The sequence below is a fragment of the Natrix helvetica genome, assembly GCF_964273705.1.
Source record: "Natrix helvetica genome assembly, chromosome: 9".
NCBI classification, from domain to species: Eukaryota; Metazoa; Chordata; class Lepidosauria; order Squamata; family Natricidae; genus Natrix; species Natrix helvetica.
In genome coordinates, this window is record NC_138560.1 from 213794 (window position 1) to 232214 (window position 18421).

Genomic DNA, 18421 nt, shown 5'->3' on the forward strand with positions numbered 1-18421 from the left:
ACCCACTGGGAAACTGGAGGTCTTCTTTCTTCAGTGGGTGGCTGGCTGGCTCTCCCCCCTCCACCCTTACAACACCTCTGAATCTGGCTTAGCATTTGGACTCCGGTCTCCTCTGCCCTGCTGGAGGAAGAATTAGAGGCATGCAGAGTTGTTTTTGTTACTCCCAAAGGAAACTGAATTCTTCTAAGTGAATCTGGCATTACTGTTGCCATCATTTGACACGGCACCTACTTACCTGTTTTCACAGACAAGGACAAACAATATTTAAAAGCAGAAGCAGAATTAAAAGACCAATTAAAACTCCTGCTCCGGGGTAAAGAGAGGCATTCCCGCCTGGTCGCTCCTTCCGCCTGGCAGCTGGTGCCTGGCGGCCGCTCGGTCACAACATCTCTCTGGGCGGGGATGCCTCGGAGCCGGCTCGACGCCGCCCAGACCCTGCCCTGGTCCCGCCGCGCCCGCCTCGGACGCCCACGGGATGGAGGGTCAGCCAGAACCGCCCGCTTCCTGCTGGACCGCGCCCGGAGCCTCAGCCAGACCGGAGGTTGAGCTTTGCGGAGCGGAGCGGAGGAACCGGCTCGGGTAAGTATGAAGGGGCTGGCGCTTGGAGAGACCGGAGCGCCTAGCTGTGCAGAGCCGCGCCGGTCTTCTGCGAGAGGAGGGGAGCTCCGGCGTCCTTCGGCCCTTTCCCAGCCTGGCCCACTGGGCGCGGCAAGCGCGGAAGGAAAGGGCGCGCGGACTCCCGCAGGGCCGGTGGGCGCCGCAGATCTGCTGGCCGGGGAAGCCGGCGAGGCGAGGCTCAGCTCGACGCCTTTTTCCCAGCCTCCGCGCTCTTTCTGAACCGGCCACAGGAGAAGGCACGCCCTCCGCTTTCGCCCGGTCGGCCCGACAGCCCCCTGCCCTCGGATAGCCACGAGGGGAATCTCGGATGCCCCGCGGCCAGGGAAAGCCAGTGGCGAGTGGGGAGGAGGGGATCGAGGGACCTTGCTGAGGTTGGCCCAACTCCAGTTTGTAGGGCGGCCGCTTTTTCTCCTTCCACATTAGCCAAATGTCCCCAGAGCCGCTGGTTCCCGGGTCAGGTGTCAGGCGGCATTTTCAACCTTTGATTGATAGTTTCCTTTTTCCATCTTTTGGGGCAGCAGTTCTGGTCTGCAGAATCCAAACGGGCACCAAATGGCCGCCTGCGTTGGTGGCTCTGTGCGGTGGGCCATTTGGTCCCCTGGAGCTGCCCTCCTGTTTTTGAAAAGAAAGCAAACTGGGGGGGAGGGGGCTCTCCTGGACGGAGTGACAGCCTCGGGGCACCTGGATGGTCCAGCTGCTCCTGGCTGGGCTGCCCAGGCTTTGGCCCCTGGCCATGCTCACCTATAGGCACCTGGGCTCTGCTTCCTGAATCTCCCAGGAGCTGCTCCTTGAGTTGGAAAGGGTGAGGGTGGCTTGGGACAACCCACACAGGAAGAGCCTCTCTTTGCAGAGATGGCAGCGTCTTCAGCAGCTTCTAGCTGACTGCAAATGGCTTTTCCTCTTTGATTGGATCATGAACTCTGGAAGGCCAGGGAAGCAAGTGAGAATGGGTGTTCCAACTCAGGAAGGGAGTTGGTTCCTTTCCTGAGAGCTGCTGAGATCTGGGGAAGCCCACTTTGCCAGTGCTTTCCCCACCTGGATTTGGGCGGCCCAGTGCCAGGACTGGGCTGGGGGTCATCCAGGAGATAATGGGAGGAAAGGTCTTGGCACTACTGGCCCTGCCCTTGGGGCCAGGAAATGAAGCTGCCAGGATGTTTGCTGTCTGCTTTGGGGGCAGGAAAAAGAGAGGACAAGACGGGGGTCTCCATAGGGAAGTCTTTTGGAAGGAGAGATGGGACCAGAGCCCAGAGGCTACAGGGGGCAGAGGGAAAGGGGGAGGTGAGGACAGAGCTCATGGGGGATTACCAGAACCCAGATAAGAGGGAGGGACCAGATGGCTGCAGCTGGTCCTTGGAATGGGCTTTGAGGGGCTCAGCTGCTCTTAGCGGCCGTCCTTGGGGTTCAGTGGGAGAGGGGGAAAGCCTGGCTCCTCCCAGCCCTGGGCCTGACTTGCAGGAGAAGGGCTCAGACCAGCCTCCCCCTTCCCAGCGTTCCTGTCCCGCTGCTGGGCCTGTCGTTGGAAGCCCTCCCTGGAACCTGAGGGCTCTATCTCTCACAGCTCAGCCTGAAAGGGATCCTTCCAAACCAGGGATGGAGGGCTGATTTCCCCTTCTCTTTATCCAACTCCCACCTTTGGGCTTGCTCAAGCTCTGTCTCTCCGGGACGTGGGGTGCCTGCTCCCCCACCAGCTTTCTTGGGAAGGAGGCTCCTCAAAACGCACCATCCTTTGCCTGCCAAGCAGAGAGGAGGAGGTACCGATTCGAGGGAATCTGACCGGAAGGGTCTATCAAGACCAGGACCCAGAATTAGCCATGGGATGCTGGGCTGGGCGGGCAAACTGGGAAGCCTCCTTTCCCTTGAGCCGAATGCCCTAGCACAGCCAGTAGGTCCCCTGGAGAAAGAGAGAGAAATCCCCCTCCCCCGAGTCTCTGAGGACAACTCTCCCAAAGCCAAGCATCTTCCACACACCTGGCAGGTCTGGCCACCCGGCCAGGGCAAGGCTGCTCTCACGGGACAGGTGGGCAAGGCCGGGGTGGGCAGGTTGACGTCCAGCACAAGGACACAACAGGCACAGCCATCTAGCAAGAGCTGATTGTGGCGCCTGCGGCTGAAATGCCTCTGGGCTGCCCACCTTCAGGAAGGACTGAGTCACTTTTCTGGGCTGTCTCTGCTGGGTGGAACTGCAGCCTTGGCCCCCGTTCTGCCTCCCTCCCTGGAGTTTTGCTGAGACTACGGAATGCCTGACGTTCTTCCCAACCTTCCAGCTGCTCGGCCATGAGCAGAGGGGGGAGGGAACAAATAAGCCACCCCCACCCCCGATTATCTTTGCTCTTCCACTCAAACTATGGGAGCTGCTGAAGTCCCATCAGCGTCTCCCTCCAGCTGGCCCAGGGATGGAGGAGTTCTCCAGGCCTAGCCTGGCACCTCCTGGGTCCACTTTTATTTTGCTGCCCATGCCTGGGGAATCTTGGCTTCCAGCCCTGAACGGGTGGAAGAGACTTAGCGTGCCGTTGCCTAAGAGGCAACTTGGAGTCCTGCTGAAAGAGGCCTCTGAGGGCTGCGTACTGGCTTCCAAAGAAGCACAGGGCACTGCCCTCACCTCCAGGGGCTTCCTGCCAGGCCTGGCTGTACCTTATTGGAAGCTATTTCCTGGGCTCCATGGAAGGCTGAGGCATTCAACCCCTCCAGCTTCTGCTTGGCCTTTTGGTGACCACAAACACTCCTATGAGCTGTTCCCAACCCTGCCAGAGAAGCCTGTCCAGCGCTAGTGGACTGAAGACCCTCCTGGCTGGGTGTTTCATCCTTTTGTCTCTTGCCAGGGGTCTCCTTCGTCCTCCCAGGCTTGTCCTCTGTTGCCCCGGTGGGCAGGCTGCACAGGCAAGCAGGGAGAGGCAGTAGCCCAGCTCTCTTGACTCCTCTGCTTGGTCAGAAGAATGGGGCTGCTCCGGCTGCTCCTGGGCCCTGCTCCTGCCCAATGGCTGCTGTAGGAAGGAGCCTTTGGGGCTGCCATCCCCAGTGGACTGAAGAGGCGTGGAGGAATTCTGCTGGGAATGCTGGCAATGCCAGAGGCCTAGCTGGGACTCAGCGCCCCTTTGTCTTCCTGGGCAGGGAATGTCTGGCATGGAGCCCTGACCTTTTGGGGAATGGAGTGGCGTGGGCTCCAGTGTCCAGTGTGGGAATGAAATGCCCTGCCCGAACAGCAACATGGGCCCCACCAGGACTGGGCTTGAAGGCAAGAAAGGAACTGCTGATGATGCCTGGGGGGGGCGGTGTCCCAAAGGCATCCGTGGGGCAGAGACTGGCTTTCTTTTCTAGAGGCCCCGTGGTCGTGGTGGTGGTGGTGGTGGTGGTGGTGGAAGGGGTGGCCTTCCCAAGAGCTTCCCCTGCCAAGATGAAAGGCATAACAAGCAGTCTTAACACACGTGCCCCCTGCCCCAAGCAGCTGCCAAATTAAAACATAACTGAGAATTGTTATTAGTATTTGTATACTTCTCAATGCCTCTTGATGCCATACAAACTTAAATAATAACAAAAATAACATCTAGAATAAGTGGTACAAATAAGGCAGAGTCCTTGCAAAATTCTATCCAATAAATTGGATCGTTTGCACAAGGAATAGCAATAGCACTATAATGATAGCACTTAGACTTATATACCACTTCAGTGCTTTACAGCCCTCTCCGGGCTATTTACAAATGTTGACATTTTGCCCCCCAACAATTTGCAGCCTCATTTTACTGACCTCGGAAGGATGGAAGCCTGAGCCATCTTTGAGCCAGTCAGGATTGAACTCCAGGCTCTGGGCAGAGTTTGCCTCCAAGGAGGGTGCCATTTGACCCAGAGAAAAGACCCCAAGAACCGGTTGTGTTGTGGGAGGCTGCTTTCAAGCAGAGCAGCCCCCAACCCAGCGCTGGCCAGCCGGAAAGGAAGCAAAAGTCCCAGAGAGGGTTTTCCTTCAGCCACTCGGCAGCCACTGACTCCACAGGTGGGGGTCAGCTCCTCCTGCCGCTGCCTTGGCTGCTGCCCGTTCTAAGGCTATAGCCACTGGCCAGCCAGCTTGGGGCATCCTGCAGAGTTGCCTGCACTGTCAGATTGGTGGCAAATAATGTTGAAAAATAAATAAATTTGATGAAGAGAGGGAGGTAATTTCCTCCTTAAGGATAGGGGAAATTACTGTATTTTTCACAATATAAGTGGGTGGAAATGCCTGTGCATCTTATAGATCGAATATTGTGGTGGGGGATCGGTGCCCTCCTCCTCCTGGAAAAAGGGGCAGCTTTTTTGGGGGGGGGGGTGCCATGCCAAAGCTGGACTGCTCTGGGGCAAGGAGGGCTTGTGGGCGCCTGCAGGAGGGTGATGAACCTACTCCATGACAACCCACTTGCAACTAATGGGGAGGAGAATGTTTTAGCCCCCCCTCCAGAAATCATGCTTTTGCTCCCTGTCCTAGTGGGGGGGGGGAGTCCTGGGCCCCCTCTGAAGGGCCTCAGGTGGGAGGAAGAGGGAAAGGCGGATATGGTTCCTTCCAAGGGTCTCTCGTGGAGGCGGAGGAGGCAAGGGGGTAGGGAGAACCAGGACTGCTTTGGGGCGATTCTTGAAGCTCGGACATCATTGTCCCAGTGGGGGGGGTGGAGGAGATGGTAGTTTGGTTCTGGGCACTCTGGCAGGGGTGGCAGCTGATGCTCCCACCTCTGCAACCTCCGTCCCCTTCCAGGCCTACCAAGAGAAACTTCATGTGGTGCTGAAGGGGGCCCTCCTGAGAACAGCCCAAACCAGGGAGGAGATCCTGAAGTGGAGGGGCACATCCTTCTGCTACCCCCACCCCCAAGATGACAGCACAATTCATTGCAATGGAGGTGAGCACATTGGGAGGCTGCAGAGCTTCGATGGCTACAGGAAGGGACCTCTGAATGGTGGGGGGGAGGGTTCTGGCATCGCCTTTCCTTGGAAGGAAGCTAGGAAAAGGCCCGGCTCAGCTGAGCAAACGGAGCCAAGCTCAGAGAGGCCTCTGGACGGGCCGGGGTCCTCTCTCCACCTGAAGTCCTCTGCAGGCGGCAGTTGCCGGGTGGCTTTGGCAAGGTGTACCTGATGCAAATATAGCTTTGCAGCCGCTATCAGACAGGCACACCATCTGCACATCCTTCCCCAATGTACCCTCCTGTTCTCCACCTTCTCCACTCCTGCAGCTCCCTGAGGTTGCCTGGTTGGACAAGCAGCCTTGTAAAGAGAGTTCCCCAGAACAGCCAGTTTCTACCACATGGCAAATTTAGTAGAACCCCCCCCCCCCCCTTCCCATCCCAGGAAGCCAGAGGCAGCGAATGGATGGATGGATTCTTCTTTCCTCTGCAGAAGACCATTGAGACCTCTGAGCTGCTGGAGATGGTAGTGGAGACAGAGGCCGGAGCCGGGTCCCGGGGGCTGAGTGTGGCCGGAGGAGGGAAGGAAGGCCTTTTTGTGAAGGATGTGCTCAAGGACTCTCCAGCTGCGCGAGTGCTGAGTCTCCAGGAAGGTGAGCGATCCAGGAGGGCCCAACTCAGATCAATTCTTTTCATTAGTTCATCATACAAAATACAAAAGCAAATAATAGGAAAAGTGTAAAGAAGGGAAAAAGAACGAAAAGGCGTTGACTTCTGACTCCCTTTGGTGTAGTAGTGTAAGACGTAACACCAAACTTCAACTTTTTTACTTTTGCATAATAGTATAAACTAGCCTTTTCTATAACAACAGATCTATCTAATCAGTATAGCTCAAAATCAAAGTTTCGTGTTTTTCCACCTTAAGCACAATGTCCAGAAGTGGTTTCCGAGTAGAAACAAAAGTACTTGCGATTTTGTATTTGATCAAAGCCGTCAGTTTAACCGCCTCTGCTAACTCCATCAGCTTTTGCAGCCGTTCCTCCACCGAGGGCATTGAAGCATCCTTCCATTTTGTGCATGAAGTGATTTTGCTGCCATAACATCAGAGTTCCTACACTTTCCTCTTCCCTTTTCCCTCCCCTATTTTTCCTGTTATTTGCTTTTGTATTTCATATTATAAGCTAATAAAAAGGGTTGATCCACAAGGGCCCAACTCAGGTGGGCAGAGACTCGCAGCGGCAGTCAGGCCTGGCAGGACGAAATGGGGCACTGCCTTGTTCAGCTGCTCTGGGGCGCTCAGGCCTTTCTGCTGTCATGACTTCAAAGGCTGCATCTGTGGGACAACGTGTGCCGGGCCCTTCAGGGTGGTGGCCAGAGATCTTGGGAACCAGCCTGCCGTGATGCCCTTAACATCCTCTCTCACCCATCTTGCAACTTGCAGGGGATCAACTCCTGAGTGCCAGAGTTTACTTTGACAACATCAAGTATGAAGACGCCCTGCAGATCCTCAAGTGTGCTGAACCGTACAAGATCTCTTTCTGCCTGAAGCGGGTGGTTCCCAGCGCTGACGTCTCTCGCGAGCCCGGAGCCACTGTCTTTGAAGTGAGAGGCCCCAAAGCCAAGATGGCCAAGCTGGTAGGTGACTTTGGCAGCCCTGGGTGTTCCACCTCCTGAACCCAGACTCTGCCTTCCTCCGCACAGCAGCTACCCAGGGAAGGCAGGCGGCAGCCCCTAGCTGAGGCTGAGGTGTAGCATAGGGGAGATCCATCCGCTGCCCTCAGAGGCTCTCTCTTTCTGAACACATGTTTGGAGGAGAAATGGGGAGGAAATTTTTGTCGGGCTTCTCTTGGCTGAGACAAGAACTGGGAATCTCCCAGGCTGTCATCCCAGAAGGGAGATTTCCGATAAGCAAGTTTACTGCAGGACTAAGAAACCCATTAAAGAGCAATTCCAGCAGTTGCTGCATCTAAAATGCAAGCTGCATTTATAATGGAATCCAGATTCAATCCTGTGGCTTTGTTTTCCCACTTGTACCATACACCACTGAGGCCAGGAGTGACTGCCCCCTTACGGAGTGGGTCTAAATCAGAGTCGGCTCTCGCAGGTTCCTCTTCAGGCGCCCCGGTGGGTTTCCGGAGGGCGATGAGACCGATCTGCTCAGCTCGTTCATTTCCCTTCCCAACAGCCTGCCTGTTTGTTTGCTTCCTAACCTTCCTGCTTCCTACAATCTGTTTGGAAAGATCGGTTGGGTGCTCGTCCCTCTCCTGTTTTGTCCCCGGAGTCCCCTTGCAGTGTAGGGAAGGCTGAGGGGGCCTAAAGAGGGGTTGAGGCTAACTGCCCGTGGACAGACCTGATGGCTTGAAAAGAAAGCCCGGAAGCCCCCTCCCCTCCCTGTCAATCATAAAGGCAAAGGAGCTGTTTCTCTCCTGGACCCTTAGATGCAGGAGTTCTGCCAGAGACCCTAGAGGTCTGCGCAGGAGAAGCGCCCCTCAGGTCTCGGGGAAGGAGACTGGCCTCTTGGCCAGGGAGGCTCACCAACTCCGGCTTCTTCTCTCCCCAGAACATCCAGGCTCTCTCTTCCCTGAAAAGGAAGAAGAAGAGGAGGAGGAGGAGGATGGTGGCACAGAGCCTGCAGGAGATGGAGGCCCGCCTGGCAACCAGGAAGCTGGAGGGGCCTCCGGTGGATGTGGAATTCTCCTTCCCCAAGTTCTCCAAGCTGCGCAAGGCACGGAGTGCTGGAGAGGTGGCTGTGGCTGAAATGAGCCCAGGCCTTTCGCGGAAGTTGTCCTCCCTGGAGACAAAGCGCCACCCACTGATGTTCCCCCGGCTGAAGGTCAAGGAAGCCGTTGCGGATGAGGCCCGCCTTGCCAAGAGCCTGCCCCGTGCTCTTCTGGAACTGAAGGAGGCAGGCAGGGGAGGAGGTGAGGGGAAGATGTTCCGATTCACCCTGCCTTTTTCCAAAGCAAAGAAGCCCAAGGAAGAAGCTGGGGGCAAAATGGAAAGGGGATTCCAAGCCCCACAAGTGGAGTTTGCTCTGCCTAAGGTGGGGGCTGAGGAGGAGCCTCGGGAGGCCAGCCCCAAAGGCCAGCGCCTGGCCCACACAGAGTCTCCCCTCGGCTGGCCCAAAGTGGAGGCTGGCCTGCCCAAAGGAAGCACCAGTGTGCTGGAGAACCAGCCAGCTCTTCTCCAGGCCGGGCTGAAGCTCCCTGCAGCCGAAGTGGCAGCTCCCAAGGTGGACGTAGATTTGGCCCTGCCCAGGTTGGAGTGTGCTGCCCCAGAGGCTGCTCCTAAAAGAGAGGGGTTCAGAATCAAAGTCCCCAAGTTTGGGATCTCTACCGAGGAAGCAGAACTGAAGTTGCCCTTGATGAAGGCTCCTGCCCTGGAACTGGCCCTGGGGGAAAGCCCCCAAAGAGGGTGGGAGGAGCAGCTGAGAGCAGGAGGGGCAGTGCCTTCTCTGGGCATGGCAGCTCCTGGTGTGGATCTAGAGCTCCCCTTTCCCAAGGGGAAGACGGGCACAGAAAGCCCTGAAATCTCGGGCAGTCTCTCCTTGGTCAGGGTACCCCAGCTGGGCTCCAAGGCCCAAGAAGGAGGAGCAGGCAAACTGCCCCAGGTGGAAGTCAGCCTGGGGACCCCGGGAGGTTCCAAGGCAGACAAGACGATGGGCTCCCTAATTCAGCTGCCTGGCCTGGAGATTTCCCTGAGGGAGCAGCCTTTGGAGAGTCAAGAGGCAGCTGGAGTGGCAGAGGCTATGCAGGTGAAGCTCCCTGAGGTGAGGGTGCCCTCTCTTGACATCTCTGCCCCCAAGGTCCAGGAGATGCATCTTTGCAAGGCTGTGGGGGAACTGGCTGCCCCTTCTGGAAGGGCAAAACCCAAAGAGGCTGCCGAAGAGGCTGGATGTAAGTTTCAAATGCCTCAAATATCCCTCCCCAAATTTGATTTCCCTGCCAAGGCAGCCCCCTCCCCGCCTCCAGTCCAGGTCAAAATGCTGAAACCAGAAGGAGACGTGGGAGTGAAGGTCAGCCTCCCAAAGGTGGACGTTTCCTTGCTGGCAATAAAGGTGCCAGGTGTGCAACTTCCTAAGGTACCAAAGCCAGAGCTGGGCATCTCTGTTGAGAGGCCAGAGGTGGAGATGACTGCTCCTCCAGCCCCACTGAGCTTCCCATCTGCAACTGTGCCTGCGCTGGATATTCAGATGCCGAAAGTTGGGGTAGGGCTGGATTTGACGCAGCGTGAAAGAGACATTTCTGAGCAGGGACCTGAAGCCCAGAAGATCACTCTGGAGACCCTGAGCAAAGACCTGGAGGTGGAAATCAGTCTCCCAAAGGGTGTGGCCAGCCAGCCTGAGCTGGAGCCAGGGATGAGGAGCATCCGAGGACCAGCTCTTGCTGGGATGGCAGCCAAACTTCCAAAGTTGGACCTTGCCTTTGAGAAACATCCAGCAGAAGCCGGAGGGCCAAAGACTGACCTAGAAGGAATCAAGATGAAGCTTCCAAGTGTAGAGATCCCACCAATAAGCCTCCCAGAGAAGGCTGCTGGGAGTCAGATCAAGGCGAAAACATCTCGATTTGCCCTGTCCAAATTCAGCATTTCAGGCCCCAAAGTCTGGAGCAAAATGAGCCCAGAGGTTTCGGCGTCTGGAGTGGAGGGTAGAGAAGCTGCCGACCTGGGTTCAAAGCTGAAATTGCCAAAGTTTGGGATCTCTTTGCCTAAATCAAAATGGGAGGCAGAGGCAGAAGATGCCAAATTAGCCCTTGAGGTTGAAGGGGAAGCTCCCAAGGAAAGGCTTGGCCAAAGTACGGAGAGCAGAATGAGGCTACCCATGGTGGAGGTGGATATTGGCTGCCCACAAGACATGGAAGGCTGGGCTGACAGGGGCAGGGAGGGAACCTCTCCTGAACTCCTCGGGGTCCACTTTAAAGGGCCAAAGCTATCCCTATTGAGCTTTGGGGGCAAAGGCAAGGAAGAAGAGTGGGGTGTCCTAGAGAGTGAGGAGGTGAAGCTGCAAGGGAGCAAGGGGAGCTTGAGAGGGCAGCTGGAGCCCAGGATGTTGGAGAAGGAGGCCAAAGCCTCCAAGTTCAGGATAGCTTCTTTGGGCCTCATGAGGAGAGAAGGGGAGGCCAAAGCCAAGAAGGTCCCTGGGAGTCCGAAGGAGAAGCCAAAAGGCCCATTTGGGAAGATGCCCCAGCTGAAGCTTTCCTCTCTGAAGGCCCAAGGAGAGAGAAGGAAGGTCCACCTCCTAGCTCCAGAACTAGATGAGAAAGCCCTCCCCCAGGTAGAGTTGTCAAAGCTTGCCCCCAGAGCCAAGACGGGGCTGATCCCAGGGCCGGAGAGCCCTGGGTTCAGAGTTCAGATGCCATCGGTGGAGATCGCTGGGCCTAGTTCCAAAGCTGAAGTGGAGGCAACCGTGGAGAAACGGGCGGGAGATGCAGCCAAGGTAGAGCGCCAGCAGCAGAAGGGGGAGCTTAAGAGGCCCAGAGCGCCTCCCATCCAGGTGTCTGCTCCCACATTAGAGCTGGACATTGGTTTGCCCATGGCTTGTAAAGAAGAGGGTGTTCTTCAGGCAGCGGCCGGCACAGGTGCCAAGGTCAAGCTGCCAAAGGTGCAGCTGGCAAAACTTGGGAAGAGTGAGGAGGAAGAGGAAGAGGTGGCCATGCAGTTGCTGGGGAAGGAAGGAGAGAAAGACCTAGAAGGGGTGGCTGAAGCCTCTGCCCTGGGCACTAAGGTACGGCTGCCCAAAGTGGACATTTCCTTGCCCAAGGCCTGGCTGCCAGAGGCGGAACTGCCTCCAGCCAAGGAGGATCTTGACCTGGAAGGGCCAGAAGCAAAGTTCAAGATGCCTTCAGTGGGGCTGTCGAAATTCAGTGCCCCCAAAGTGAAGGCTCCCGAGCTGGAGCTTGATATGGGTTTGGATGGGGGAGGGGTGATACCCAAAGTCACAGTAGGCACTCCTTCAGTGAAGTGGCCTAAATTTGGAGCCTTGGGCTCAGCAGGAGATGGGCAGGGCGAGGAGGATTTGCCCCGGGTCCCCCAACTGGAGTTGAAGCCTCCCAAATTCAGAGGAAGCACAGATGCCTTGGACTCTGAAACGGGGGTGGAAGAGAGCCTGCTAAAGGTGCCCGCTCTGCCTCTTGGCCTTGGCAAGCTGGAAACAGAAGCTGGGATGGGAACCGAGGGGAGCAGATTCAGGCTGAAGCTCCTGTCGCTCAGCGTCTCCAAGCCAGAGGCCAAGTTGAGCCTGGATGCACAGCCCCTCTGCCCCCCTGCCGAGGAGGCAGCAGCGCCTGCCTTCAGGATGCCCCAGATTGCTTTGCCGGATGTCAGCTTCTCTGGGGATCAGGAGAGGAGAGAGAAGGCCAAGTCGGCAGGGGCAACAGACTTGGAGGTGGGGCTGGAGGGCATGCTGAAGATGCCCAAAATCGGTATTGCGGCGTGTGAGGCAGAAGGCGCCAAGGGGGGCACAGAGAGCGCCACTTCTCCAAGCCAGAGGGGTGTGGGTGGGGGAGAGCCAGAAGGGAGGAAATCAGTTTTTAAGGTCCCTGGCTTGGAAGTTTCTGCTCCAAGTCTCAAATCTCAGGCTAAATATGAGGTGGGGGGCCCCCACATGCGGCAGAGGGGGCCCTTGGATCTGGAAGGTGCAGGCAGGGAGGGCTGGAAGCAGACAGACGGCTGCCCGGATGCAGGGAAGTGGCACCGGGTGAAGAAACCCACGTTTGGCCTCTTCCTGCCCAGGGCAGGGCTGGGGGCTCCTGAAGGCCCTGTGGAGCAGGAGGCAGAAGCCAAGGGGGGCCTCTTGGCCCTGGGGAGGCCCAAGGAGAAGGAAGCGTCTGCTGGGCTCCTGGCAAGGGAAGAGGAGAGCCAGGCCAAGGCTGTCAAATTCAAGCTGAGGCCCCCCTTCGGGGTTTCCCTCTCCAGGGCTCAGGGCAATGCCGAACTCAATGGGGAAGCAGAGGAGGCATCCTCCAGGCTGAAGGGGCCCAAACAGGGCTTCTCGAAGGCGGAGGGAACCGCCCAGCTCCAGGGAGAGAGGGTGGAGGTGCTGCTCCAGGATGGGGCGAGCAAGTTGGGGAAGATTCCGCTGCCCCAGGTGGATCTCCTGTCTCCCTCTAAGGGGGCCGGGAATGACCCAGAGCTGAGCTTCCGGCTGGTGAAGGCAGAGGAGGCCAAGGCGGAACCCCCCCATGGCACCACTGTTGCCACTGCCCTCAAGGCTGCCAAATTCAAGCCCCCGAGCATCACACTCTCTGGCTTCAAGATGCGCAATGGGGAGTTGGCCCCCGAGGCTGTAACTGCAGCCGGGCCCCAAGCGGGGGGAGCATCTTTGAAAACAACCATCAAAGGTCAGCAGTCCAGCAAGTTCAGGTTTCCAAAAGTGGCGTTAAGCTCCAGATCCCAAGAGGTGCTGGAGATCTCTGAGCACCAGCAGGACCAGGGTTGGGGGGGCAACTTCAGGCTGCCTGCTGTGGCTTTCTCTGCAGAGCGTGGCCCCCAGGAGGGAGAGCCCCCTCCCAGGAAGCCCCTGGAAAAGGAGGTGCTCTGAATGAAGGTGCTGCCCAGCCTGGCTCATACCATGTAAGGTCCAGTACAAACAGCGGGGGGGGGGGGGGGAGCATGCCTTGGCAGGGGGAGGGGGCTGGCTGGCAGAGGTGTAGAGCCGTCTCTCTGGTGGCCTTCCCATTTTAACTGCCCCCACGGCCTTCCTCCTTTGCTCTGGGGCTATGCCTTAAACGAGGAAGCCAGCCCAGGAAGGGATGCAGACCTGGCAAGCCCATCGGATGCTGCCCCCTGCCTCCTGGGCACGGATTGCATTTGGGACAAAGGACTTGCCTGCCTTTTTCCATGAGAAGACAGCCGCACTCCCCAGCTCCTTTGATAAGACTAATTGTGGGTGGGTGGGTGGGTGGGTGGGTGGGTGAAGCTTTGAGTGGGGAAGCAGCTGGGGCTGTTCCATGGGATTAGCAAAAGGGACCATCAGGGCAGGTGATCATCGTGCTCAGAGGCAGGGCACACCTCACACGGAGGCTGCAAACAAGGGGACGCCCCTCACCTGGAGGGCTGGTGGGAGATGTGCCTGCAGGAAGAAGACACTGAGCCTGCGGGGACCAAGGGGCTGCCCAGGGGGCACTGCTTCCACTGTCTTCACTTTGGAACACACCCCCACCCACCCCCATGGTCTTCTTGTCCAAAGGTAGAACCTGGGAATAGCCCACCTGTCTGTGGCACCAAGTGGGGCACGGGCCCCAGGAAATTGGGAGAGTAGTCTCTCCCTCTTCTTAGACGGGGCAAAATTATGCCAAGTGCTCTGAATGTACAGAAATCTTTGATTCTAATGTTTAACCAATGTGGCCTTCTGAAGTGGCCTTTAAAAAAAAACACTAAAAGATCTGATAACTGCTTCTTTCCCAAAATTATAAACTGACCTTTTCTAAAACGTGTAAAAGAAGTTACACAATTTCAGATAGCCCGTTCTACAGCTGCTGCTTGTTTTCTACCCTGGGTTTGAATAAAAATTAATATGTGAATTAATTCCATTACGTTTGCATCACGTTTCATCTTTGGAGTCTCCATGGATACATCACTTTTGTCCAGCTCTGCACAGAATCAGACCAGCAGTCAAAGTAGCCAAGGACTCTGTCATCCCTTCCCTTGTCCTTCCTCTTCCCTTTGGCATCAGTCAGTCAGTTCTGGCACCCAGAGGTCCTGGCTTCTTTTGACCTTGCACCAGTCACCTGCTGTTGGGGACCTGAAGTGAGCCAACTCCAAAGCAAATTTCTGTGCCCAAAATGCCATCACCCCCTAATTGGCAGAAATCAGGACCTCCTCCATCTTGGACGCCAGGAGGGCATCTCTGCCAGGGTCTTCTCAGAGAAGGAAGCTAAGCTTTTGATACTGTGTCGGGAGGCGAGAGAGAGGAGCCAACAGCCGAAGCTCTTTCTTGGGCCTTTGGGCATCTGGGGCCACGTGCGTTGATGCATTCATCAATCAATCTTTCAGCAAGCTGCCTTTGCTAGCCTCAAGCCACATGAAGCCTCTTTACTGGGGGGGCTTCTTCTCATGGTAAGAGGCTGGCAAACATCTGGTCCTTTAGAGTTGAACCTAACTACAAGGGGGCTTTCTGCCCCCTCCAGGGTGTTTGGTGCTGCTTTTGGAGGGCTGATGGGCTTTTAGAGCGGACAGGTCCTTTCCCTCGGCAACCATTTCCCCCCTCTTGGCCTTCATGGAGCCCTTGCAGGCAGTTGTAGTCTTCCTTTACAGCCAGCTTGTTACAGAGGGAATCCTCTTCTTGGGGACACTGTGGTCCTCATATAAAGTTCTGCATAATTAAATTAAATTATCAAACTGATTAAATCAAATCCTCTGAACACGAGGCCATGTTAAGAATGTAGGATTGAATGTTCCATCTCCTCCAGGGAAGTGAGAGACCCTTTGCTGGTCCTTTGCTCAAGGCACACTCGGAACGTAAGAACGGGGCGTGGGGTGAAAGAGGGCTTCCTCTGAGAGAGTCACGTCCCTCCACTCACCATAGAACGTCCGTTCCACATTGCAAATGTCTCTTCAACCCATCCGTTTGCAGTACTCACCCTTGGCTAAAAGAAACCCTTTGGCTGGCGCTGCAGAGGTGTTCCTCGGGGCCTGCACAGGGCTACTTTCCCACCTTGGAGCAGCTCTTTCTCCCAGGGAAAGGGCTGTTAGGAGACCCCAGGAGGAGTGGGCTCCCTGCCTCCATAACAGAACTTTCTTCACCTGGCAACTCTGGAACCCAGCTGACTGTTGCATCACCTCCTATTCCGGAGGAGGCTGGGATTCTCTTTGCTCCGCGGCGGGCGGACCTCTCTTTGCAAGAAGCCACTTTGCACCCATCTTTCTGAGCTTGGGCAAGCCCAGGACAATGGTCACAATCGAGTCAGAGTCCGATTTCTATGACGTCTTTGAGATTCTGGGGAAGGGCACGTTTGGGGAGGTCGTGAAGAGCTGGAAACGGAGCACGGGGGAGATGGTTGCCATAAAAATCCTGAAGAATGACTCCTACCGCAGCAGAATCATCAAGAACGAGCTGAAGCTGCTGCAGACCATGTCCGAGGTGGACTCCGAGGAGTCTCACATCGTCCAGTTCCACGAGTTCTTCCACGACGAGCTCAAGTTCTACCTGGTCTTTGAGCTCCTGGAGCAAAACCTCTTCGACTTCCAGAAAGAACACAACTTCTCCTCGTTGCCGGTCCGGCACATCCGCACAGTGACCACGCAGGTGCTGAGAGCCCTGGCCAAGTTGAAAGAGCTGTCAATCATCCACGCTGATCTAAAGCCGGAGAATATCATGCTGGTGGACCAGGTGAGGTACCCTTTCCGGGTCAAGGTGATTGATTTTGGATCGGCCAGCATCTTCAACGAAGTGCGCTATGTCAAAGAGCCTTACATCCAGTCCCGATTCTACCGGGCCCCAGAAATCTTGCTGGGGCTGCCGTTCTGCGAGAAGCTGGACATGTGGTCCCTGGGCTGTGTGATGGCCGAACTGCACCTCGGCTGGCCCCTCTACCCCGGGAACAATGAGTACGACCAGATCCGGTACATCTGTGAGACCCAAGGCATGCCCAGGCCCGCCCTCCTGAACGCAGCCCGAAAGGCCCACCTCTTCTTCAAGAGGAGCCAGCACCCCGAGGTGGTGAACTCCTGGCAGCTGAAAACCCCAGCGGAGTATCTGGCTGACACCAAAGTGAAGTCTGTGGAGAGGAGAAAGTACATGCTCAAGTCCCTGGACCAAATGGAGACGGTGAACATCCACAAGATGATCTACCCAGACACAGAAGCCCTGGCTGAATACTTTGACCTTCGGAGCATGGTGGAGCTCATCAAACGCATGCTGACCTGGGACTCTCATGAGCGCATCACCCCCAGCGCAGCCCTGAAGCACCCCTACATTTCCACCCAACCCCTGAAGCAGAACTACGACCTCACCCAGTACTACCAGTTCTGCCTGAGGAGCCTCCGGGAATCGCTGCCCAGCCATGGCAAGGCTTCTGAGGAGGAAACGCAACATTACAGCGCCATGGACGAGGACCGCTTCTACAGTCGGGAGGAAAGCGCCCATGGCATCCAGGGCACCACCAGCCAGATGGACGAGCTCAGCATTGCCGAAGCCAGCCGGGAGGTGCCCCTAAAAGTGTGGGGCGAAGGGCCCAGCGGGGGAGGCTACGATCCCCTCCCGGACCCGGCTGAGGCGGTGGCAAATCGGCACAGAGTGGCCCAGCAGAGCCTCCGGCTGCGCCATGAGCAGGCCCAGCAGGAGCCCATCCCGGCCTACTATCGGAGCCGGCCCGGCAGCCCCAGGCATCACAAGGCTTCTCACCACGTGAAGCCAGACCCCACCTTTGAGAACCTGATTCTTCTAGGGCAGTATACCCCAGAAGACCCCCCCAGCTGGGAGAAGGAGAGCAATGCCAGCGCCGCTTCCTTGCCGGAGTCCAGTGCCCGGGAGGAGGCGAGCTACCCCAAAGGCCTGGTCCTCTCACCCACCACACAGGTAACAAGGAGGGTCAAAGGAGGCCACACATTAGGCAGGGAGCTGGACTTCATAAAACTGCAAAAGGTAAAAGGAGCCCCCTGAGCTGATGGGTGGCATAACAAGGGAGTGTAGGCAATGTCTGAAGTGGTATGAATGGGGCCTCAAAGGAGGACTGTGTCGGACATGAGACGGTCTGCAGTACCCCCTCCACACCAATACTGTCGCTCCGGGGGTTGGCTCTCTCCTTTCTCCTAGGCCACCCATGAAGCTGCCTCATTATCCCAAGTCCACAGCAGTCTTTGCATGTGCTCACACCCCTCCTGAGCAGCGTCTCTGGGGAAGAATGCTCAGCCCCCCCCCCCATCCTTGCAGGTCCAGCTCAGGAGCCCATCACCAAAGCCAAGAGGGGGCACTGGTTGTCCTAGCCTGTCGGGCTCCCCCCAGCCCCACCCCTGGTGGGCTTGCAGGGAGTTATGGGAGCAGCGGCACTCGTGGCAGGCTGCAAAGGCAACCACAGAATCTGCAATTCCAGGCTCAGAATGGACACCCACCTCGGAGAAAAGGAACATACCACAGCCACCCTGAGGGGGTCTTGTGTTGGACTGTTAATGCACCCCCCATTTATGGCCTTTGTAGCTCCCATGAAGCTGGGCAAAGTGCTCTCTTCCCAGCAGCCCAGCCCTTCGTGGTTTGCAGAGGGGGTGGGTGGGTAGAAGCCAATCAATCTTGGCAAGATGGTGAAGAAGAGGAAGATGATGCAAAACCCCTTCCAGGAACCCAGGAACCCCCAGCTGCCCCTCCGATTCTGCCTGGGGCCTTGCCCAAAGTCCTTCAGCCCCTCCCCAGTCTCTCTCAACCCCTCCCTGGACCCCCTCCCCCAGTAATGCTGTGTTTCTCTTTGGCAGCTAGGCCAGTCGGAAGCCTTTGAACCGGCAGTGCCGCTGCCTGGGCCAAACCCCTGGCTGCCCAGTGAGGACTGGCTGGCCGAACACAGCATGGAAAGAGTCCCGCTCAAGGCCGTGCTGCACGCCCCCCGGAACCGCCACCCGCTGCAGCCCTACCTGCAACACGTGGCCAGCCACCACTAGCCCTGGACCCTTGGCCAGGAAGAGGGCCGGCGCAGCGGAGAGATGGCCCCCGGAGGCCCGGACAGATACCTTTCTAGACATTAAATATATAGACTGTTCCTCGCTGCCAAGCCCCACTTCCTTAATAAACGCCATCTTGCTGTTACTGAGCTGTACGGAGCCCTGAGGGCAGGCCAAGGCAGACCCCGCTGGGGGGGGGAGTTTGTGACAGAGTTGGGGGGCTCTTACCAACCACAGTCAGCCCACTGGTCTTTCCGGGAGCCGAGGGCACCACACCCAGGCCACACTGACTCCCCTGAGTGTCCAGGTGGCACCGGACCTGTTGCATCGTTAATAAACTCATTATCATTTACAGACTGCTT

At 57.0% G+C, this 18421-nt stretch overlaps 2 protein-coding genes across 2 annotated transcripts; both read left to right on the plus strand.

The window, feature by feature from the left end:
* The first annotated feature begins 481 nt into the window (after positions 1-481).
* On the plus strand, positions 482-13344 carry PRX (periaxin). Its single transcript, XM_081962358.1, has 5 exons — positions 482-579; positions 5333-5474; positions 5968-6127; positions 6916-7109; positions 8035-13344. Exons 2-5 carry the CDS (start codon positions 5448-5450, stop codon positions 13009-13011), a joined length of 5358 nt encoding a protein of 1785 aa, XP_081818484.1. The 5' UTR covers positions 482-579; positions 5333-5447; the 3' UTR covers positions 13012-13344.
* A 2016-nt stretch (positions 13345-15360) lies between these two features.
* HIPK4 (homeodomain interacting protein kinase 4) lies at positions 15361-18372 on the plus strand (the record flags this gene model as incomplete). The annotated part of the gene is made up of 2 exons (XM_081961683.1): positions 15361-16989; positions 17877-18372. The coding sequence occupies 2 exons, from the start codon at positions 15361-15363 to the stop codon at positions 18057-18059; spliced, it is 1812 nt and encodes a 603-aa protein (XP_081817809.1). The 3' UTR covers positions 18060-18372.
* Between the last annotated feature and the right edge of the window lie 49 nt (positions 18373-18421).